Genomic DNA, 23,357 nt, shown 5'->3' with positions numbered 1-23,357 from the left:
CAGGTGTCTCCAGGTGTCCCCAGGTGTTCCAGATGTCCCCAGGTGTGTTTTTGGGGTCCCTAGATGTCCCCAGGTGTCCCCAGGTGTGTTTTTGGTGTCCCCAGATGTCCCCAGGGTCTCCAGGTGTCCCCAGGTGTGTTTTTGGTGTCTCCAGGTGTCCCCAGGTGTCCCCAGGTGTGTCCCAGATGTCCCCAGGTGTGTCCCCAGGTGTCCCCAGGTGTGTCTCAGGTCCCCCCAGGTGTCCCAGGTGTGTCTCAGGTCCCCCCAGGTGTCCCAGGTGTGCTCACGTTGTCGGTCAGGGTGACGTCGGCCCCTCGGGTCAGGAGTCTCCGAATGACCTCGATGTGTTTGTGCTCGGCCGCCCAAATGATCGGGGTCCAGCCGCCGTTGTCCTGAGGGGTCACCCAGGGGTCACCCAAAACAACCCCAAAACAGCCCAAAATCACCCCAAAACCAGCCCAAAAACAGCCCAAAAACAGCCCCAAAACAACCCAAAACCAGCCCAAAACCAGCCCAAAACCAGCCCAAAAACAGCCTGAAAACAACCCCAAAATCACCCCCAAAACCACCCCAAAATCACCCCAAAAACAACCCCAAAATCACCCGAAAACCAGCCCAAAACCAGCCCAAAACAACCCCAAAACCAACCCCAAAACCAGCTCAAAAACAACCTAAAAACAACCCCCAAAACCAGCCCAAAACAACCCCAAAATCACCCCAAAAACAACCCCAAAATCACCCCAAAATCACCCCAAAAACAGCCCAAAATCCACCCAAAACCAACCCAAAACAGCCCCAAAATCACCCCAAAAACAACCTAAAAACAACCCCCAAAACCAGCCCAAAAAACCCCAAAATCACCCCAAAACCAGCCCCAAAATCACCCCAAAATCACCCCAAAAACAACCCCAAAAAAAGCCCAAAAACAACCCAAAAACAGGGGTCACTCAGGGGTCACTCAGGACAGTGAGTGGACACTCAGGGATCACTCAGGACAGTGAGTGGACACTCAGGACAGTGAGTGGACACTCAGGGGTCACTCAGGGGTCACTCAGTGGTCAGTGGTCACTCAGTGGTCACTCAGTGGTCACTCAGTGGTCACTCAGTGGTCACTCACCTGGGCGTTGACGTCCACCTGTCCGGTCCCCAGCAGGGACACACAGAGTGGACACTCACACACTCAGAGGTCACTCAGGGGTCAGTGGTCACTCAGGGGTCAGTGGTCACTCAGGGTCACTCAGGGGTCACTCAGGGGTCAGTGGTCACTCAGTGGTCACTCAGTGGTCACTCAGTGGTCACTCAGGACACACTCAGGGGTCACTCAGGGGTCACTCAGGGTCACTCAGGGGTCACTCAGGGGTCAGTGGTCACTCAGTGGTCAGTGGTCACTCAGTGGTCACTCAGTGGTCACTCAGTGGTCACTCAGTGGTCACTCACCTGGGCGTTGACGTCCACCTGTCCGGTCCCCAGCAGCAGCTCCACCATCTCCAGGTTCCCGTTCTTGGCCGCGTGGTGCAGGCAGGTGGAGCCGTCCTCCTCCTGTGACGTCATCAATGGACGCCGTGACGTCATCAACGGCAGTGCCGTGATGTCATCAACGGCAGCGCAGTGACGTCATCAGCGCCCACGCCGTGACGTCATCAACGGCAGCGCCGTGACGTCATCAGCGGCCGCGCCGTGACGTCATCAACGGCAGCGCCGTGACGTCACACACGGGGGGGTGGTGACGTCATACAGGGGCGTGTGGTGACGTCATACACTTGGGGTGGTGACGTCATACATGGGGGGAGGGCTGTGACGTCATACAGGGGGCGGTGACGTCACGAGCTGGCGATGACATCACAGAGCGCGGATGACGTCACCGGGCAGGACACGTGACGTCACGTGGGGAGAGAAGATGATGTCATGGGGAACGTCATGACGTCACCGGGCTGGCGATGACATCACGGAACCGGTGATGACATCACCGGGCGCGGGGCGGGGACGATGTCACCGGGATCAAAGGTTACTCGATGACGTCATGGGGCGGGGCTATGACATCACAGGGCGGTGCTGATGACGTCACGGGCCCAGTGATGACGTCACCAGGATCAAAATTTACGCGATGACGTCATGGGGCGGGGCTATGACATCACAGGGCCGGAGGAGGGGCGGGGATTAGACGCGGGGGCGGGGCCAATGACATCAGGGGCAGAGGGGCGTGTCATGTGATGTCACAGGGGGCGTGTCCGGTGACATCAGTAGACAGTGATGAGGTGCCAGGGCAGGGCTGCGACGTCACAGGACAGGGGTGTGACGTCACAGGGCATGGGGCGGGGCCAGTGACGACACTGGGCGTGTCCTATGACGTCACAGGGGGCATGTCCGGTGACATCAGTAGACAGTGATGAGGTGTGAGGGCAGGGCTGTGACGTCACAGGGCAGGGGGCGGGGCCAGTGACATCACTGGCGTGTCCTATGACGTCACAGGGCAGGGGGCGGGGCCAGTGACGACACTGGGCGTGTCCTATGACGTCACAGGGGGGCGTGTCCAGTGACATCAGTAGACAGCGATGAGGTGCCAGGGCAGGGCTGTGACGTCACAGGGCGGGGCCAATGACATCACAAGTTGGGGGCGGGGCAGATGACATCACTGGTGTGCCCTATGACGTCACAGGGGGCGTGTCCAGTGACATCAATGGGTGGGGAGGAGGTGCCAGGGCAGGGTTGTGACGTCACAGGGTGGGGCCAATGACATCACAGGGAAGGGGTGTGACATCACGGGGAATGGGGCGGGGCGATGACGTCACTGGGCGTGTCCGATGACGTCAGAGGGGCGTGTCCCACCTTGCTGTAGACGCAGCCCCCCCGGCGCAGCAGGTACCGCGCCGCCTCCAGCTGATCGTGGGCCACGGCCTCCATCAGCGGCGTCCGGCGCTGCTTGTCCACCGCGTTGATGTTGGCTCCGGCCTGGAGTGACCAGAGTGACCACTGACCATCACTGACCATCACTGACCAGTGACCACTGACCATCAGTGACCACTGACCATCACTGACCATCACTGACCACTGACCATCAGTGACCATCAGTGACCATCACTGACCACTGACCATCACTGACCACCACTGACCAGTGACCAGTGACCACTGACCATCACTGACCCACCCCTGATCCCCCCCGGCGCTGCTTGTCCACCGCGTTGATGTTGGCTCCGGCCTGGAGTGACCAGAGTGACCACTGACCATCACTGACCATCACTGACCACTGACCATCACTGACCATCACTGACCACTGACCACTGACCATCACTGACCGTCAGTGACCATCACTGACCACCACTGACCACCACTGACCATCAGTGACCATCAGTGACCATCACTGATCATCACTGACCATCACTGACCACTGACCATCACTGACCACCACTGACCATCACTGACCATCACTGACCATCACTGACCACCACTGACCACTGACCATCACTGACCATCACTGACCACTGACCATCAGTGACCATCCCTGACCATCACTGACCATCAGTGACCACCACTGACCATCAGTGACCATCACTGACCACTGACCATCACTGACCACCACTGACCAGTGACCAGTGACCACTGACCATCACTGACCCACCCCTGATCCCCCCCGGCGCTGCTTGTCCACCGCGTTGATGTTGGCTCCGGCCTGGAGTGACCAGAGTGACCATCACTGACCATCCCTGACCATCCCTGACCATCCCTGACCATCACTGACCATCACTGACCATCAGTGACCATCAGTGACCACCACTGACCACTGACCATCACTGACCACTGACCATCAGTGACCATCAGTGACCATCAGTGACCATCACTGACCACTGACCACTGACCATCACTGACCACTGACCACCAGTGACCATCAGTGACCACTGACCATCACTGACCATCACTGACCACTGACCATCACTGACCATTCCTGACCATCACTGACCATCACTGACCATCACTGACCACCACTGACCATCACTGACCATCACTGACCATCAGTGACCACCACTGACCACCACTGACCATCACTGACCATCACTGACCATCAGTGACCATCACTGACCACCACTGACCATCACTGACCATCACTGACCACCACTGACCATCACTGACCATCACTGACCATCACTGACCATCACTGACCATCACTGACCATCAGTGACCACCACTGACCATCACTGACCATCAGTGACCACCACTGACCATCACTGACCATCACTGACCATCACTGACCATCAGTGACCACCACTGACCATCACTGACCATCAGTGACCACCACTGACCATCACTGACCATCACTGACCATCACTGACCATCAGTGACCACCACTGACCATCACTGACCATCAGTGACCATCACTGACCATCCCTGACCATCACTGACCAGTGACCACTGACCATCACTGACCATCAGTGACCACCACTGACCATCACTGACCATCACTGACCATCACTGACCACCACTGACCATCACTGACCATCACTGACCATCACTGACCATCCCTGACCATCACTGACCACCACTGACCATCACTGACCATCACTGACCATCACTGACCACCACTGACCATCACTGACCATCACTGACCATCACTGACCATCCCTGACCATCACTGACCAGTGACCATCACTGACCATCACTGACCATCACTGACCCACCCCTGATCCCCCCCGGCGCTGCTTGTCCACCGCGTTGATGTTGGCTCCGGCCTGTCCAGAGTGACCAGAGTGACCATCAGTGACCAGAGTGACCAGAGTGACCAGAGTGACCATCAGTGACCACCACTGACCATCACTGACCGTTGCTCTGGGCTGTACTGGGAGCACTGGGATCCCTCAGATCCCAAACTGGAATGTCCCAGGTGTGTCTCAGGTGTCCCCAGGTGTATCTCAGGTGTCCCCAGGTGTGTCCCAGGTGTCTCCAGGTGTCCCCAGGTGTATCTCAGGTATTCCCAGGTGTGTCCCAGGTATCTCAGGTGTGTCTCAGGTGTGTCCCAGGTGTCCCCAGGTGTCCCCAGGTATCCCAAGGTGCATCTCAGGTATCTCAGGTGTGTCCCAGGTGTGTCCCAGGTGTGTCCCCATGTCCCCCCAGGTGTCCCCCCAGGTGTCCCCAGGTGTCCCCAGGTGTGTCCTGTCTCACCTGGAGCAGCAGGTGACAGATCTCCAGGTGTCCCCAGGTGTATCTCAGGTATCTCAGGTGTGTCCCAGGTGTCCCCAGGTGTATCCCCATGTCCCCCCAGGTATCTCAGGTGTCCTCAGGTGTCCCCAGCTGTATCCCCAGGTGTCCCCAGGTGTCCCCAGATGTATCTCAGGTATCTCAGCTGTGTCCCCAGGTGTGTCCCCAGGTGTGTCCCATGTCCCCCCATGTCCCCCCAGGTATCTCAGGTGCCCCCAGGTGTCCCCAGGTGTCCCCAGGTGTATCCCCATGTCCCCCCAGGTGTCCCCATGTCCCCAGGTGTGTCCTGTCTCACCTGGAGCAGCAGGTGACAGATCTCCAGGTGTCCTTTCTGCGCGGCCGCGTGCAGCGCCGAGCGCTTGCTCTGGGCTGTACTGGGAGCACTGGGATCCCTCAGGTGTGTCCCCAGGTGTATCAGGTGTCCCCAGGTGTGTCCCCATGTCCCCCCAGGTGTCCCCAGGTATCTCAGGTGTCCCCAGGTGTGTCACCCACCTGGAGCAGCAGGTGACAGATCTCCAGGTGTCCTTTCTGCGCGGCCGCGTGCAGCGCCGAGCGCTTGCTCTGGGCTGTACTGGGAGCACTGGGATCCCTCAGATCCCAGACTGGAATGTCCCAGGTGTGTCCCCAGGTATCTCAGGTGTCCCCAGGTGTGTCACTCACCTGCAGCAGCAGGTGACAGATCTCCAGGTGTCCTTTCTGCGCGGCCGCGTGCAGCGCCGAGCGCTTGCTCTGGGCTGTACTGGGAGCACTGGGATCCCCCAGGTGTGTCCCCAGGTGTGTCCCCAGGTGTCCCCATGTCCCCCCAGGTGTCCCCAGGTGTGTCCTGTCTCACCTGGAGCAGCAGGTGACAGATCTCCAGGTGTCCTTTCTGCGCGGCCGCGTGCAGCGCCGAGCGCTTGCTCTGGGCTGTACTGGGAGCACTGGGATCCCTCAGATCTCAGACTGGAATGTCCCAGGTGTGTCCCCAGGTATCTCAGGTGTCCCCAGGTGTGTCACTCACCTGCAGCAGCAGGTGACAGATCTCCAGGTGTCCTTTCTGCGCGGCCGCGTGCAGCGCCGAGCGCTTGCTCTGGGCTGTACTGGGAGCACTGGGATCCCTCAGGTGTGTCCCCAGGTGTATCAGGTGTCCCCAGGTGTGTCCCCATGTCCCCCCAGGTGTCCCCAGGTGTGTCACCCACCTGGAGCAGCAGGTGACAGATCTCCAGGTGTCCTTTCTGCGCGGCCGCGTGCAGCGCCGAGCGCTTGCTCTGGGCGTCGCTCTGGAAATTCGGGTCCAGGTTGTCCACTGGGAGAGGGGGGAGGGGAGTCAGGACCCCCCAAAATCGGCACCAGGACCCCCAAAATCAGATCAGGGACCCCCAAAAACGGGATCAGGACCCAAAAAAATGGGATTGGGACCCAAAAAAAATGGGATTTGGACCCAAAAAAATGGGATTGGGACCCAAAAAATGGGATCAGGACCCCCAAAAATGGGATTGGGATCCAAAAAATGGGATTGAGACCCAAAAAATGGGATCAGGACCCCCAAAAATGGGATCAGGACTGAAAAAAATGGGTCAGGACCCCCAAAAATGGGATTGGGACCCAAAAAATGGGATTGGGACCCCCAAAATTGGGATTGGGACCCAAAATAATGGGATCAGGACCCCCAAAATGGGATCAGGATCCCCAAAAATGGGATCAGGACCCCCAAAAATGGGATTGGGACCCAAAAAAATGGGATCAGGACCCCCAAAATCGGATCAGGGACCCCCGAAAATGGGATCAGGACCCAAAAAAATGGGATTGGGACCCAAAAAATGGGATTGGGACCCAAAAAATGGGATCAGGACCCCCAAAAATGGGATCAGGACTGAAAAAAATGGGATCAGGACCCCCAAAATTGGGATTGGGACCCAAAATAATGGGATCAGGACCCCCGAAATCGGGATTGGGATGCCCAAATTTGGGATAGGGACCCAAAAAAATGGGATTTGGACCCAAAAAAATGGGCTTGGGACCCCAAATTTGGGATCAGGGATCCAAAAAAATGGGATTGGGATCCAAAAAATGGGATTGGGACCCAAAAAATGGGATCAGGACCCCCAAAAATGGGATTGGGACCCAAAAAAATGGGATCAGGACCCCCAAAAATGGGATTGGGACCCAAAAAATGGGATCAGGATCCCCAAAAATGGGATTGGGATCCAAAAAATGGGATCAGGACCCCCAAAAATGGGATCAGGATCCCCAAAAATGGGATCAGGACCCCCGAAAATGGGATTTGGACCCAAAAAATGGGATCAGGACCCCCAAAATCCCCCCAGAACCCCCCAAACTCCCTCAGGGATTCCCAGAGGTTTTTGGGGTCCCCAGGGTGATTTTTGGGGTTCCCGGGTGGATTTTGGGGTCCCCAGGTGATTTTTGGGGTCCCCAGGGTGATTTTGGGGTCCCCAGGATGGATTTTCCCCCCAAATTTCCACATTTCCCCCCCAGATTTTGGGATTTTCCCCGGGATTTTTCCCCCCCAGGTGGATTTTGGGGTCCCCAGGGTGTTTTTGGGGTCCCCCGGGTGTTTTTGGGATCCCCCCGGGTGTTTTTGGGGTCCCCAGGTGAATTTTGGGGTCCCCCCAGGTGGATTTTGGGGTCCCCCCGGGTGTTTTTGGGGTCCCCAGGGTGATTTTTGGGGTCCCCAGGTGGATTTTGGGGTCCCCCCAGGTGTTTTTGGGGTCCCCAGGGTGGATTTTCCCCCCAAATTTCCACATTTCCCCCCCAGATTTTGGGATTTTCCCCGGGATTTTTCCCCTCCCCCCATATTTTGGGGTCCCCAGGTGGATTTTGGGGTCCCCAGGGTGTTTTTGGGGTCCCCCGGGTGTTTTTGGGATCCCCCCGGGTGTTTTTGGGGTCCCCAGGTGAATTTTGGGGTCCCCCCAGGTGGATTTTGGGGTCCCCCCGGGTGTTTTTGGGGTCCCCAGGGTGATTTTTGGGGTCCCCAGGTGGATTTTGGGGTCCCCCCAGGTGATTTTTGGGGTCCCCCAGGGTGTTTTTGGGGTCCCCAGGTGGATTTTGGGGTCCCCAGGGTGGATTTTGGGGTCCCCAGGTGGATTTTGGGGTCCCCAGGTGGATTTTGGGGTCCCCAGGGTGTTTTTGGGGTCCCCAGGGTGGATTTTCCCCCCAAATTTCCACATTTCCCCCCCAGATTTTGGGATTTTCCCCGGGATTTTTCCCCCCCAGGTGGATTTTGGGGTCCCCAGGTGAATTTTGGGGTCCCCCCGGGTGTTTTTGGGGTCCCCCCAGGTGGATTTTGGGGTCCCCAGGTGATTTTTGGGGTCCCCAGGTGGATTTTGGGGTCCCCAGGTGATTTTTGGGGTCCCCCCGGGTGTTTTTGGGGTCCCCACTCACGCAGCATGAGGATGACCCTGCCCAGCTCCCCCTGTTTGACGCTCAGGTAAAGCTGCCGGGGGTGGAAACGGAGCTTCTTCCTCCTGGGGGGGAACTGGGATGGACTGGGAGGAACTGGGAGGGGACTGGGGGGGACTGGGATGGACTGGGGGGAACTGGGAGGGGTTAAAGGGAGACTGGGATGGACTGGGAGGGACTGGAATGGACTGGGATGGACTGGGAGGGGTTAAAGGGGGACTGGGATGGACTGGGGGGAACTGGGAGGGGTTAAAGGGGGACTGGGATGGACTGGGAGGAACTGGGAGGGGTCAAAGGGGAACTGGGATGGACTGGGAGGGGTTCAAGGGGAACTGGGATGGACTGGGGGGAACTGGGAGGGGTCAAAGGGGAACTGGGATGGACTGGGAGGGACTGGAATGGACTGGGAGGGGACTGGGAGGGGTTAAATGGGAACTGGGAGGAACTGGGAGGGGACTGGGAGGGACTGGGATGGACTGGGGGGAACTGGAAGGGGTTCAAGGGGGACTGGGAGGGGTTAAAGGGGAACTGGGATGGACTGGGAGGGACTGGGAGGGGACTGGGAGGGGTTCAAGGGGGACTGGGAGGAGTTAAAGGGGAACTGGGAGGGACTGGGAGCAACTGGGATGGACTGGGGGGAACTGGGATGGACTGGGAGGGGACTGGGAGGGGTTAAAGGGGGACTGGGATGGACTGGGAGGGACTGTGAGGGGATTGGGAGGGGACTGGGATGGGCTGGGATGGACTGGGAGCAACTGGAAAGGCACTGGGGAGAACTGGGAGGGAACTGGGATGGACTGGGATGAACTGGGAAGGAACTGGGATGAACTGGGAAGGACTGGGATGGACTGGGATGAACTGGGATGGACTGGGATGGACTGGGATGAACTAGGATGGACTGGGATGAACTGGGATGGACTGGGATGAACTGGGAAGGACTGGGATGAACTGGGAAGGACTGGGATGGACTGGGAAGGATTTTTGAGACACCCCAAGGAATTTCTGGGCCCCCCAGATGAGTTTTTAACCCATTTTAACCCCCCCAAGTGGGTTTTTAGGGGTCCCAAATTCATTTTTGGGGTTCCCAGGTGTGTTTTCTGCCCCCCAGGTGTGTTTTTGGGGTCCCCAGGTGTGTTTTTGGGGTCCCCAGGTGTGTTTTTGGGGTCCCCAGGTGTGTTTTCTGCCCCCCAGGTGTGTTTTTGGGGTCCCAGGTACATTTTTGAGGCTCACCTCTCGGCCTCCTGCCCCAGCAGTGCCTTCCCCAGGTGAGTTTTGGGGTTCCCAGGTGAGTTTTTACCCCGTTTTTTCCCCCCCAGGTGGGTTTTTAGGGGTCCCAGGTGTGTTTTTAGGGTTCCCAAGTTCATTTTTGGGGTCCCCAGGTGTGTTTTTGGGGCTCACCTCTCGGCCTCCTGCCCCAGCAGTGCCTTCTCCAGGTGTTTTTATCTCCCCCAGGTGAGTTTTGGGGTCCCCAGGTGTGTTTTTGGGGTCCCCAAGTTCATTTTTGGGGTTCCCAGGTGTGTTTTTTCCCCCCCAGGTGTGTTTTTAGGGGTCCCAAGTTCATTTTTGGGGTCCCCAGGTGTGTTTTCTGCCCCCCAGGTGTGTTTTTGGGGTCCCCAGGTGTGTTTTTTGCCCCCCAGGTGTGTTTTCTGCCCCCCAGGTGTGTTTTTGGGGTCCCCAGGTGTGTTTTCTGCCCCCCAGGTGTGTTTTTGGGGCTCACCTCTCGGCCTCCTGCCCCAGCAGTGCCTTCCCCAGGTGAGTTTTGGGGTTCCCAGGTGAGTTTTAACCCCTTTTTTTCCCCCCCAGGTGGGTTTTTGGGGTCCCCAGGTGAGTTTTTACCCCGTTTTTTCCCCCCCAGGTGGGTTTTTAGGGGTCCCAGGTGTGTTTTTAGGGGTCCCAAGTTCATTTTTGGGGTCCCCAGGTGTGTTTTCTGCCCCCCAGGTGTGTTTTTGGGGCTCACCTCTCGGCCTCCTGCCCCAGCAGTGCCTTCCCCAGGTGTTTTTATCTCCCCCAGGTGAGATTTTAACCCATTTTAACCCCCCCAGGTTCATTTTTGGGGTTCCCAGGTGTGTTTTTTCCCCCCCAGGTGGGTTTTTAGGGGTCCCAAGTTCATTTTTGGGGTCCCCAGGTGTGTTTTCTGCCCCCCAGGTGTGTTTTTGGGGCTCACCTCTCGGCCTCCTGCCCCAGCAGTGCCTTCTCCAGGCTCTCGCGGGCGGGGCCTGGGGGGAGCCCCCGGGCGCTCAGGGCCCCCCCCGAGGGCAGCGGCAGCTCCGGCCCCCCCGAGCTGTCGATGGGCTCAGCCCGGGGGTCCGGGGGGGGGGGCGCGACCCTCGCCCTGCCCCCGCATCCGGGCACTGGGGGGGAGGGGATGGGGGGGTCAGGGAACCCCAAAAACCCCAAAAAACAAAAAAATCCCCAAAAAAATGCCCCGAAGTCACACTGAGATCGCCCAAAATGCCCCAAAATCACCCTAAAATAACCCAAAATCGCCCTGAAATACCCCAAAACCAGCCTTGAATACCCTCAAGCACCGCAAACCACCCCAAAACCACCCCCAAAGCCCACCCAAACCCCCCCTAAACCACCCCAAACCCACCTGAACTGCCCCAAACGCCCCAAAACCGCCCCAAACCCCACCCAAAACCCCCCAAAATCACCTGAACTGCCCCTAAACTACCCCAAGCCCCCCCTAAACTGCCCCAACCCACCTCAAAACCCCCCCAAATCCCCCCTGAACTTCCCCAAACCCCCCCAAACCACTGCCAAACCCCTCTAAACTGCCCCAAATCCACCAAAACTGCCCCAAATAATCCAAAACTGCCCCAAACCCCACCCAAACTGCCCCAAATTTCCCTGATCCCCCCTTAAACTGCCCCAAACCACCCCAAAACCCCCAAAAACTGCCCCAAACCCCCCAAACCCCCGAACATCCCCCAAAAACCCCCTCAAACCCCCTCAAACTGCCCCAAATCCCCCCAAACCACCCCAAACCCCCCCAAAACTGCCCCAAACCCCCCTCAAACTGCCCCAAATCCCCCAAAACTGCCCCAAACCCCCCCCAAATCCCCCCAAACCCACCTGAACTGCCCCAAAACTGCCCCAAATCTCTGCAAAATTCCCCCAAAACCCCCCCAAACTCCCCTGAATTGTAGCAAACCCCCCTAAACTGCCCCAAACCCCCCCCAAATCCCCCCAAAAACCCCAAATCCCCCCCGAACATCCCCCCCAAATCCCCCCCAAACCCCCCAAAACTGCCCCAAACCCCCCTCAAACTGCCCCAAACCCCCCCCAAATCCCCCCAAAAACCCCAAACCCCCCCAAATCCCCCCCAAACCCCCCCAGAGCCTGACCTGGGTGCGGGGGCCGGGGGCCGCGCCCCGCGGGGCCGGGGGGGCTGGGGGGGGGCCGGGGGGGTCCCCTCGGGCCGGGGCAGCGTCACCTCCTGAGCCTCGGACGCGTCCTCGCCGCAGTGGGGACAGAAGATGAGACCCCCCAGGCGGGAGACGCAGCCACGGTGGAAACGGTGCCCGATGCGCACGTCGGGGTGGCATTCGAGAAATGTGCCCTGAAATGAACAAAATCAGCCAAAATCGGCAAAAATCGGCCAAAATCAGTGAAAAAATGGCAAAAATTGGCGAAAAAACAGCAAAAAACCAGCCTGGAATAGCCCAAAATCACCAGAAATCAGCCAAAATCGGCCGAAATTGGCCAAAATCGGCAAAAAAACGGCAAAAAAACAGCTTGAAATACCCTAAAATCAGCCTAAAATCACCCAAAGCCACTCAAAATCACCCTAAAATACACCAAAATCAGCCTGAAATCCCCTGAAATCAACCAAAATTGCCCCAAAATCCCCCAAACCGATCCCCAAAAGGCACAAATTGAGGTTCCCAAAGATCCTGAAGGGGATTTGGGGCAGTTTTGGGGGATTTGGGGCAGTTTTGGGGGATTTGGGGCAGTTTTGGGGCAGTTTTGGGGGGATTTGGGGCAGTTTTGGGGCAGTTTTGGGGCAGTTTTGGGGCAGTTTTGGGGCGGTTTTGGGGCAGTTTTGGGGGTTTGGGGACAGAAGATGAGACCCCCCAGGCGGGAGACGCAGCCCCGGTGGAAACGGTGCCCGATGCGCACGTCGGGGTGGCACTCCAGAAACGTGCCCTGAAATGAACAAAATCAGCCAAAATCGGCAAAAATCGGCCAAAATCAGTGAAAAAACGGCAAAAATTGGCGAAAAAACGGCGAAAAAACGGCAAAAAACCAGCCTGGAATAGCCCAAAATCACCAGAAATCACCCAAAATCGGCCAAAATTGGCCAAAATTGGCAAAAAAACGGCAAAAAACCAGCCTGAAATACCCTAAAATCAGCCTGAAATCAACCAAAATGGCACAAAATCACCCAAAATCAGCAAAAAAAAACAGCCTAAAATAGCCCAAAACCACCCTGAAATAGCCCAAAATCATCAGAAATCAGCCTGAAATCACCAAAAATCACTCAAAATCACTCTAAAATATCCCAAAATCACCCTGAAATACCCTGAAATCAGTCTGAAATAGCCCAAAATCACCACAAATCAGCCTGAAATCACCCAAAATCAGACTGAAATGCACCAAAATCACTTAAAACCACCCTGAAATACCCTGAAATCACCCAAAATCACTCAAAATCACCCTGAAATTGCCAGATTTCAGCCTGAAATCACCAAAAATCACCTAAAATCAGCCTAAAATGCACCAAAATCACTCAAAATCACCCTAAAATACACCAAAACCACCCTGAAGTCACCCAAAAATCCACCTGAAACACCCCAAAATCAGCCCAAAATCACCCAAAATCCACCTGAAATCAACCAAAATCAGCCTAAATTCACCCAAAATCAGCCTCAAACACTCCAAAATCACCCAAAATCCACCTGAAACACCCCAAAATCAACCAAAATCAACCAAAATCAACCTGAAATCACCTAAAATCAGCCTGAAATAACCCAAAATCTCTCAAAATCCACCTGAAATCCCCCAAAATTGCCCCAAAATCCCCCAAATTCTCCCCAAACCGATCCCTAAGAGGCACAAATTGAGGTTCCCAAAAATCCTGAAGGGGATTTGGGGCAGTTTTGGGGATTTTGGGGGATTTGGGGCAGTTTTGGGGATTTTGGGGGATTTGGGGCAGATTTGGGGCAGTTTTGGGGGATTTGGGGCAGTTTTGGGGGGTTTGGGGCAGTTTTGGGGCAGTTTTGGGGGATTTGGGGCGGTTTTGGGGTGATTTGAGAATTTTTATGAAATTTTTTTGTATTTTGTGGGATTTTTTCCAGATTTTTTATGATTTTTATGGGATTTTAACTGGAATTTTCGCAGTTTTCTCGTATTTTATGGGATTTTCACGGGGTTTTTTTTGGATTTGAGGATTTTTTGGGTTGAATTCTGGTGATTTTGGGTTTTCTGGACTCACAGCGGTGCAGAAGTGCCCGCAGCCGGGGCAGCAGTGGTGTTTGACCCCAAAATTCCGTATTTTTATGGGATTTTTATGGGATTTTTGTGCCATTTTCTCGTATTTTACCCAATTTTCACGGGGTTTTTTTTGGGTTTGGTGATTTTTTGGGTTGAATTCCGGTGATTTTGGGTTTTTCTGGACTCACAGCGGTGCAGAAGTGCCCGCAGCCGGGGCAGCAGTGGGGTCTGACCCCCAAAATTCAGGATTTTAACGGGATTTTTGTGCCGTTTTCTCGTATTTTACCCAATTTTCACGGGGTTTTTTTTGGGTTTGGTGATTTTTTGGGTTGAATTCCGGTGATTTTGGGTTTTTCTGGACTCACAGCGGTGCAGAAGTGCCCGCAGCCGGGGCAGCAGTGGTGTTTAACCCCAAAATTCCGTATTTTTATGGGATTTTTGTGCCGTTTTCTCGTATTTTACCAGATTTTCACGAGGTTTTTTTTGGATTTGGGGATTTTTTGGGTTGAATTCCGGTGATTTTGGGTTTTTCTGGACTCACAGCGGTGCAGAAGTGCCCGCAGCCGGGGCAGCAGTGGGGTCTGACCCCCAAAATTCAGGATTTTAAGAGGAATTTTTACAATTGTCTCATATTTTATGGGATTTTTTGGGGTTTTTTTTGGGTTTGAGGATTTTTTGGGTTGAATTCCGGTGATTTTGGGTTTTTCTGGACTCACAGCGGTGCAGAAGTGCCCGCAGCCGGGGCAGCAGTGGGGTCTGACCCCCAAATCTGGGATTTTTATGGGATTTTTGTGCCATTTTCTCGTATTTTATGGGATTTTCACGGGGTTTTTTTTGGATTTGAGGATTTTTTGGGGTGAATTCCGGTGATTTTGGGTTTTTCTGGACTCACAGCAGTGCAGAAGTGCCCGCAGCCGGGGCAGCAGTGGGGTCTGACCCCCAAATTCCGGATTTTAACGAGATTTTAACGGGAATTTTCGCAGTTTTCTCGTATTTTATGGGATTTTCACGGGGTTTTTTTTGGATTTGGGGATTTTTTGGGTTGAATTCCGGTGATTTTGGGTTTTTCTGGACTCACAGCGGTGCAGAAGTGCCCGCAGCCGGGGCAGCAGTGGTGTTTGACCATGCGGGCGCGGTGACTCTCGCACAGAACCATCAGCGGGACGCGGCTCGAGGGTCGCATCGTCTCGCGCTTCAGGATGCTGCTGCCGCAGCCGCTCAGCTGAGGAACATTCCAGAAAAAACAGGGAATTTTAGAACATTTTGGGACATTTTGGGATATTTTAGGGTGTTTTGGGGTGTTTTGGGGTGTCCCCAGGTGTGTCTCAGGTGTCCCCAGGTGTCCCCAGGTGTGTCTCAGGTGTCCCCAGGTGTCCCCAGGTGTGTCTCAGGTGTCCCCAGGTGTCCCCAGGTCTCGTGTTTCAGGATGCTGCTGCCGCAGCCGCTCAGCTGAGGAACGTTCCGGAAAAAATGAGGAATTTTAGGGTGTTTTGGGACATTTTGGGACATTTCCAGGTGTCCCCAGGTGTGTCTCAGGTGTCCCCAGGTGTCCCCAGGTGTGTCTCAGGTGTCCCCAGGTGTCCCCAGGTCTCGTGTTTCAGGATGCTGCTGCCGCAGCCGCTCAGCTGAGGAACATTCCAGAAAAAACAGGGAATTTTAGAACATTTTGGGGTGTTTTGGGGTGTTTTGGGACATTTCCAGGTGTCCCCAGGTGTCCCCAGGTGTCCCCAGGTGTCCCCAGGTGTCCCCAGGTGTCCCCAGGTGTCCCCAGGTCTCGTGTTTCAGGATGCTGCTGCCGCAGCCGCTCAGCTGAGGAACGTTCCGGAAAAAACAGGGAATTTTAGGACATTTTGGGACATTTTGGGGTGTTTTGGGACATTTCCAGGTGTCCCCAGGTGTCCCCAGGTCTCGTGTTTCAGGATGCTGCTGCCGCAGCCGCTCAGCTGAGGAACATTCCGGAAAAAACACAGAATTTCAGGGTGTTTTGGGACATTTTGGGACATTTCCAGGTGTGTCTCAGGTGTCCCCAGGTGTCCCCAGGTGTCCCCAGGTGTATCAGGTGTCCCCAGGTGTGTCTCACCTGTCCATCCACGCTCTCGGTGGCCATGCACAGCCCGTGGGTGTACCCCAGGTGTACCCCAGGTGTATCTCAGGTGTATCAGGTGTGTCCCCAGGTGTATCTCAGGTGTACCCCAGGTGTCCCCAGGTGTACCCCAGGTGTCCCCAGGTGTCCCCAGGTGAGCTCACCTGTCCATCCACGCTCTCGGTGGCCATGCACAGCCCGCGGTCGCTGCCCCAGGTGTCCCCAGGTGTCCCCAGGTGTATCAGGTGTACCCCAGGTGTATCTCAGGTGTCCCCAGGTGTACCCCAGGTGTACCCCAGGTGTCCCCAGGTGTATCAGGTGTACCCCAGGTGTATCTCAGGTGTCCCCAGGTGTACCCCAGGTGTACCCCAGGTGTCCCCAGGTGTCCCCAGGTGTGTCTCACCTGTCCATCCACGCTCTCGGTGGCCATGCACAGCCCGCGGTCGCTGCCCCAGGTGTACCCCAGGTGTATCAGGTGTGTCCCAGGTGTCCCCAGGTGTATCTCAGGTGTATCTCAGGTGTACCCCAGGTGTACCCCAGGTGTACCCCAGGTGTATCTCAGGTGTACCCCAGGTGTACCCCAGGTGTATCAGGTGTATCTCAGGTGTATCTCAGGTGAGCTCACCTGTCCATCCACGCTCTCGGTGGCCATGCACAGCCCGCGGTCGCTGCCCCAGGTGTACCCCAGGTGTATCAGGTGTACCCCAGGTGTATCTCAGGTGTATCAGGTGTACCCCAGGTGTCCCCAGGTGTGTCTCACCTGTCCATCCACGCTCTCGGTGGCCATGCACAGCCCGCGGGTGTGTCTCAGGTGTATCAGGTGTATCTCAGGTGTCCCCAGGTGTATCAGGTGTCCCCAGGTGTGTCTCACCTGTCCATCCACGCTCTCGGTGGCCATGCACAGCCCACGGGTGTGTCTCAGGTGTATCAGGTGTACCCCAGGTGTACCCCAGGTGTATCAGATGTACCCCAGGTGTATCTCAGGTGTATCTCAGGTGTCCCCAGGTGTCCCCAGGTATCTCAGGTGTGTCTCACCTGTCCATCCACGCTCTCGGTGGCCATGCACAGCCCGCGGGTGTACCCCAGGTGTACCCCAGGTGTATCAGGTGTACCCCAGGTGTCCCCCAGGTGTCCCCAGGTGTCCCCAGGTGAGCTCACCTGTCCATCCACGCTCTCGGTGGCCATGCACAGCCCGCGGTCGCTGCCCCAGGTGTACCCCAGGTGTATCAGGTGTGTCCCCAGGTGTATCTCAGGTGTACCCCAGGTGTCCCCCAGGTGTCTCAGGTGTATCAGGTGTACCCCAGGTGTCCCCAGGTGTCCCCAGGTGTGTCTCACCTGTCCATCCACGCTCTCGGTGGCCATGCACAGCCCGCGGTCGCTGCCCCTCTCCACCTTTGGTGCCTCCATGCGACACGAGCACAGCGGCAGCTCCTCGAAACGCTCCGCCTCCGCCGGGCCTGGGCGGGGCCACGGGGGCGGGGTCAGGGTGGGTGGGGTCAGGGTGGGTGGGGACACAGGGGCGGGGTCAGGGGGGGTGGGGACACAGGGGGCGGGGTCAGGGTGGGCAGGGTCAGGGGGGGTGGGGTCAGGGTGGGTGGGGTCAGCAGGGGCGGGGTCAGGGTGGGTGGAGTCAGGGTGGGTGGAGTCAGGGTGGGCGGGGTCAGGGTGGGCGGGGTCAGGGTGGGCGGGGCCACGGGGGGCGGGGTCAGGGGGCGGGGTCAGGGTGGGTGGGGTCAGGGTGGGTGGGGTCAGGTCAGCAGTGGGTGGGGTCAGGGTGGGGAGGGTCACAAGGGGTGGAGCCACAGGGGTGGGGTCAGCAGGGGCGGGGTCAGGGGCAGGGGCAGGGTGGGCGGGGTCAGGTCAGCAGTGGGTGGGGTCAGGGTGGGTGGAGCCAGCAGTGGGTGGGGGCAGGGTGGAGTCAGGGTGGGTGGGGTCAGCAGGGGCGGGGTCAGGGTCAGGGTCAGGGTGGGTGGGGTCAGGTCAGCAGTGGGTGGGGTCAGGGTGGGTGGAGCCAGCAGTGGGTGGGGGCAGGGTATGAGCACACTCACGGTGTAGTCACAGGTGTTGTGGGCGTGGCCAAAGTGGGGTCATGGGCGTGTCCAGGGGGTGTGTCCCAGTTCAGGGGGCATGTCCCAGTTTGGGGGGTGTGTCCAGGGGGTGTGTCCCAGTTCAGGGGGTGTGTCCCAGTTTGGGGGGCGTGTCCCAGTTTGGGGGGGCGTGTCCCAGTTTGGGGGGCGTGTCCCAGTTCAGGGGGTGTGTCCAGGGGGTGTGTCCCAGTTCAGGGGGGTGTGTCCCAGTTTGGGGGGCGTGTCCCAAGTGACATTCCCAGTTTGGGGGGGCGTGTCCCAGTTTGGGGGGGTGTGTCCAGGGGGTGTGTCCCAGTTGGGGGGGCGTGTCCCAGTTTGGGGGGGTGTGTCCCAGTTTGGGGGGCGTGTCCCAAGTGACATTCCCAGTTGGGGGGGCGTGTCCCAGTTTGGGGGGCGTGTCCCAGTTTGGGGGGCGTGTCCCAGTTCAGGGGGCGTGTCTCAGTTTGGGGGGCATGTCCCAGTTTGGGGGGCGTGTCCCAAGTGACATTCCCAGTTTGGGGGGGCGTGTCCCAGTTTGGGGGGCGTGTCCTCACCTGGGGTCTGGGGGCTCAGGGCCCCTCCCCCCGGCAGCTGCAGGCAGCCCAGGGGCACCTCCGTGTATTCACTGGGGGGGCCGGGGGGTCCTGGGGGGAAAAACCCCAAATTTGGGACCCCAAATCCCCCAGATTGAGACCCCTCCCCACAAATTCCTCAAATCCTAAATCCCCCTCCCCAAATTCCCCAAAATCCCAAATCCCCAAATTCCCCAAAATCCCAAATCCCCAAATTCCCCAAAATCCCAAATCCCCCTCCCCAAATCCCAAATCCCCCCTCTCCAAATTCCCCAAAATCCCAAATCCCCCTCCCCAAATTCCCCAAAATCCCAAATCCCCAAATCCCCCAAAATCCCAAATTCCCCGAAATCCCAAATCCCCCTCCCCAAATCCCCCTCCCCAAATCCCCCAAATCCCAAATCCCCCTCCCCAAATCCCCCTCCCCAAATTCCCCAAATTCCCCAAAATCCCAAATCCCCAAATCCCCCTCCCCAAATTCCCCAAATTCCCCAAAATCCCAAATCCCCAAATCCCCCAAAATCCCAAATTCCCCAAAATCCCAAATCCCCCTCCCTAAATCCCCCTCCCCAAATTCCCCAAAATCCAAAATCCCCCTCCCCAAATTCCCCTCCCCAAATTCCCAAATCCCCCTCCCCAAATCCCCCTCCTTAAATTCCCCAATCCCAAATCCCCTTCCCTGAATTCCTCAAGCCAAATCCCCCTCCCCAAATTCCCCAATCCCCCCCCCCAAAATTCCAAATTTCCCAAGTCCCCCTCCCCAATTCAGAATTCCCAAATTCCCCAATTCAGAATCCCCCAAATCCCCCCAATTTTGGGATCCCCCCCTCCCCAATTCCGGATTTTGGGATCCCCCCTCCCCAATTCCTGGATTTTGGGATCCCCCCCTCCCCAATTCCCGGATTTTGGGATCCCCCCCTCCCCAATTTTGGGATCCCCCTCCCCAATTCCCGGATTTTGGGGCCCCTCCCACCTCTGTCCTTGCCCCTGGGGTCCTTCCTCTTCCTCTTCCTGGCGGGTTTCAGCCAGGGGCTCTCCTTCCAACGCCGCCGGACCCTGCGCCGGGCGCTGGACGCGCTCTGGGGCACACGGGGGGCTCAGGGACCCCAAAAACACCCAGAAACGCCCAAAAACACCCAGAAATGCCCAAAAACACCCAGAAACACCCAAAATGTGCCCAAAATGTGCCCAAAACTGCTCAAAATGCGCTCAGAACTGACCAAAACTGCTCAAAATGTGCCCAAAATGTGCCTGGAACTGCTCAAAATGTGCCTGGAGTGACCAAAACTGTTCAAAATGTGCCCAAAATGTGCCCAAAACTGCTCGAAATGTGCCCAAAACTGCTCAAATGTGCCCAAAATTGATCAAAATGTGCCCAAAATTGATCAAAATGTGCCCAAAACTGCTCAAAATGCGCTCAGAACTGCTCAAAATGTGCCCAGAAACACCCAAAACTGCCCAAGACATGCTCAGAAGTGACCAAAACTGCACAAAATGTGCCCAAAATTGCCCAAAGTGCACCTGGAACCCCCAAAGTGCACCTGAAACCCCCAAAATGTGCCTGAAACTGCTCAAAATCCACCCGAAATTGCCCAAAACTCACCTGGAACCCCCCAAAACTCACCTGGAACCCCCAAAACTCACTTGGAAACCCCCAAATCCAACTGAAACCCCCAAAATCCACCTGGAACTGCCCAAGACTCACCTGGAACCCCCCAAATGTGCCTAAAACTGCCCAAAATCCACCCAAAATTGCTCAAAATCCACCTGGACACCCCAAAACTCACTTGAAACCCCCAAAATGTGCCTGGAACTCCCCAAAATTGCCCAAAACTCACCTGAAACCCCCCAAAATCCACCTGGAACCCCCAAAATTCACCTAGAATCCCCCAAAATGCACCTGAAACCCCCCAAAATCCACCTGGAACCCCCAAAACTCACCTGGAACCCTCCAAAATGCACCTGGAACCCCCCAAAATGTGCCTGGAACTCGCCAAAATCCACCCGAAATTGCCCCAAATCCGCCTGAAACCCCCAAAATCCCCCCCAAAATTGCCCAAAATCCACCCAAAATTGCCCAAAACTCACCTGGAACCCCCCAAAATCCACCTGAAACCCCCCAAATCCACCTGGAACCCCCCAAAATCCCCCCCAAAATTGCCCAAAATCCACCCAAAATTGCCCAAAACTCACCTGGAACCCCCCAAAATCCACCTGAAACCCCCCAAATCCACCTGGAACCCCCAAAATCCCCCCCAAAATTGCCCAAAATCCACCCAAAATTGCCCAAAATTCACCTGAAACCCCCAAAACTCACCTGGAACCCCCCAAAATCCACCTGGAACCCCCAAAATCCCCCCCAAAATTGCCCAAAATCCACCCAAAATTGCCCAAAACTCACCTGGAACCCCCCAAAACTCACCTGGAACCCCCCAAAATCCACCTGGACCCCCCCAAATCCACCCGAAATTGCCCCAAATCCACCTGGAACCCCCCAAAATCCCCCCCAAAATCCACCTGGACCCCCCTAAACCCCCCCAGCCCCCCTCACCCGATCCGAGGCGTTCCCGGACTCTTCGTCCTCTTCCTCCTCCTCCTCTTCCTCCTCCTCCTCCTCCTCATCCTCCTCTTCCTCCTCCTCTTCCTCCTCCTCCTCCTCCTCGCTCAGGGCCTCTCCCGGCCCCTCCCCCTCCGACTGAGCAGGGGGGGCTGAGCTGGGGGAGGGGCCGAGACCCCCAAACCCTCCCCAGTGCTCCCAGTCCATCCCAGTTCATCCCAGTCCATCCCACTGCCCGTCCCAGTCCATCCCAGTTCATCCCAGTCCATCCCAGTTCATCCCAGTTCATCCCACTGCCCATCCCAGTTCATCCCAGTTCATCCCAGTGCCCATCCCAGTTCATCCCAGTTCATTCCAGTTCATCCCAGTTCAGTTCATCCCAGTGCCCATCCCAGTTCATCCCAGTTCATTCCAGTTCATCCCAGTTCAGTTCATCCCAGTGCCCATCCCAGTTCATCCCAGTTCATTCCAGTCCATCCCAGTTCAGTTCATCCCAGTGCCCATCCCAGTTTATCCCAGTTCATTCCAGTCCATCCCAGTTCAGTTCATCCCACTGCCCATCCCAGTTCATCCCACTGCCCATCCCAGTTCATCCCAGTTCATCCCACTGCCCATCCCAGTTCATCCCAGTTCATCCCACTGCCCATCCCAGTTCATCCCAGTTCATCCCAGTTCAGTTCATCCCAGTGCCCCCCAGTCCATCCCAGTTCATCCCAGTGCCTCCCAGTCCATCCCAGTTCATCCCAGTTCATCCCAGTCCATCCCAGTGCCCCCCAAACCCTCCCCAGTGTCCCCCAGTCCCTCCCAGTCCCTCCCAGTTCATCCCAGTCCATCCCAGTACCTTGCTGTCCAAGTCCCCGTGCCCATCCCAGTCCATCCCAGTCCCTCCCAGTCCATCCCAGTATCCCCAGTACCTTGCTGTCCGAGTCCCCGTGTCCGTCCCAGTCTCCCCAGTATCCCCAGTCCCATCCCAGTCCCTCCCAGTATATCCCAGTATCCCCAGTACCTTGCTGTCCAAGTCCCTGTGCCCATCCCAGTCTCCCCAGTCCCTCCCAGTCCCTCCCAGTCCATCCCAGTCCCTCCCAGTATATCCCAGTCCATCCCAGTACCTTGCTGTCTGAGTCCCCGTGCCGATCCCAGTCCCTCCCAGTCCCTCCCAGTTCATCCCAGTGCCTCCCAGTCCCATCCCAGTCCCTCCCAGTCCATCCCAGTCCATCCCAGTACCTTGCTGTCCAAGTCCCCGTGTCCGTCCCAGTCCCTCCCAGTCCCTCCCAGTATATCCCAGTATCCCCAGTACCTTGCTGTCCGAGTCCCCGTGCCCATCCCAGTCCCTCCCAGTCCCTCCCAGTCCATCCCAGTCCATCCCAGTACCTTGCTGTCCGAGTCCCCGTGTCCGTCCACGCTGAATCCGTCGTAGAAGAGGGAGAAGCCCCCTCCCCCCTCCGAGTCCCAGTCCCGGGGGGGGGCGGCCATTTCCTCCGTCACCGTGATCTGGGGGGGCACGGGGGGTTTGGGGGGTCCTGGGGGGGTTTGGGGGGTCCTGGGGGGTCCTGGAGGGGTCCTGAGGGGGTCCTGGGGGGGTTTGGGGGGGTCCTGGAGGGGTCCTGAGGGGGTCCTGGGGGGTCCTGGGGGAGTTTGGGGGGTCCTGGGGGATCTTGGGGGGGTCCTGAGGGGGTCCTGGGGGGGTTTGGGGGGTCCTGGGGGGTCCTGGGGGGGTTTGGGGGGTCTTGGGAGGGTCCTGGAGGGGTCCTGAGGGGGTCCTGGGGGGGGCTTGGGGGGTCCTGGGGGGGTTTGGGGGGTCCTGGGGGGTCCCGAGGGGGTCCTGGGGGATCTTGGGGGGGTCCTGAGGGGGTCCTGGGGGGTCCTGAGGGGGGTCCTGGGGGGGTTTGGGGGGGTCCTGGGGGGGTTTGGGGGGGTCCTAAGGGGGTCCTGGGGGGTCCTGAGGGGGTCCTGGGGGGGGTTTGGGGGGTCCTGGGGGATCCTGGGGGGGTTTGGGGAGTCCTGGGAGGGTCCTGGGGGGGTCCTGGGGGGGTCCTGGGGGATCCTGGGGGGGTTTA

The 23,357-nt window shown here is 57.3% G+C and overlaps 1 protein-coding gene and 3 long non-coding RNA genes across 5 annotated transcripts in view; 2 read left to right on the top strand and 2 right to left on the bottom strand.

Moving 5' to 3' along the window:
• The window catches only part of LOC131588491 (histone-lysine N-methyltransferase EHMT2-like), a 38,430-nt gene extending 15,621 nt beyond the window's left edge, over nt 1–22,809 (bottom strand). Inside the window, 14 exon segments of the mRNA XM_058857380.1 lie at nt 288–392; nt 1,438–1,539; nt 2,827–2,949; nt 6,366–6,472; nt 8,569–8,651; nt 10,751–10,902; nt 10,904–10,937; nt 11,934–12,148; nt 15,101–15,244; nt 17,441–17,562; nt 18,726–18,815; nt 19,717–19,822; nt 21,295–21,438; nt 22,672–22,809. Of these exon segments, the coding sequence (XP_058713363.1) occupies nt 288–392; nt 1,438–1,539; nt 2,827–2,949; nt 6,366–6,472; nt 8,569–8,651; nt 10,751–10,902; nt 10,904–10,937; nt 11,934–12,148; nt 15,101–15,244; nt 17,441–17,562; nt 18,726–18,815; nt 19,717–19,822; nt 21,295–21,438; nt 22,672–22,773 (1,629 nt within the window). The 5' untranslated portion in view covers nt 22,774–22,809.
• On the bottom strand, nt 3,359–3,766 carry LOC131588495 (uncharacterized). The gene is made up of 3 exons (XR_009279592.1): nt 3,678–3,766; nt 3,485–3,556; nt 3,359–3,395 (listed from the first exon to the last, which is right to left on the bottom strand). It is a non-coding gene; the product is annotated as an uncharacterized LOC131588495 (long non-coding RNA).
• LOC131588493 (uncharacterized) lies at nt 9,340–10,743 on the top strand. Of its 2 annotated transcripts, none has more exons than XR_009279589.1 (3): nt 9,340–9,777; nt 9,966–10,182; nt 10,265–10,743. It is a non-coding gene; the product is annotated as an uncharacterized LOC131588493 (long non-coding RNA). The 2 variants fall into 2 exon arrangements; XR_009279590.1 differs by having other exon boundaries at nt 9,966–10,203; nt 10,244–10,743.
• On the top strand, nt 16,504–17,351 carry LOC131588496 (uncharacterized). The gene is made up of 3 exons (XR_009279593.1): nt 16,504–16,591; nt 17,028–17,058; nt 17,316–17,351. It is a non-coding gene; the product is annotated as an uncharacterized LOC131588496 (long non-coding RNA).
• Nucleotides 22,810–23,357: the final 548 nt, after the last annotated feature.

The sequence above is a fragment of the Poecile atricapillus genome, chromosome 26, assembly GCF_030490865.1.
Source record: "Poecile atricapillus isolate bPoeAtr1 chromosome 26, bPoeAtr1.hap1, whole genome shotgun sequence".
NCBI lineage: Eukaryota > Metazoa > Chordata > Aves > Passeriformes > Paridae > Poecile > Poecile atricapillus.
Note: the sequence above shows the minus strand (reverse complement) of the source record. Positions and strands in the feature narration are given on the sequence as shown.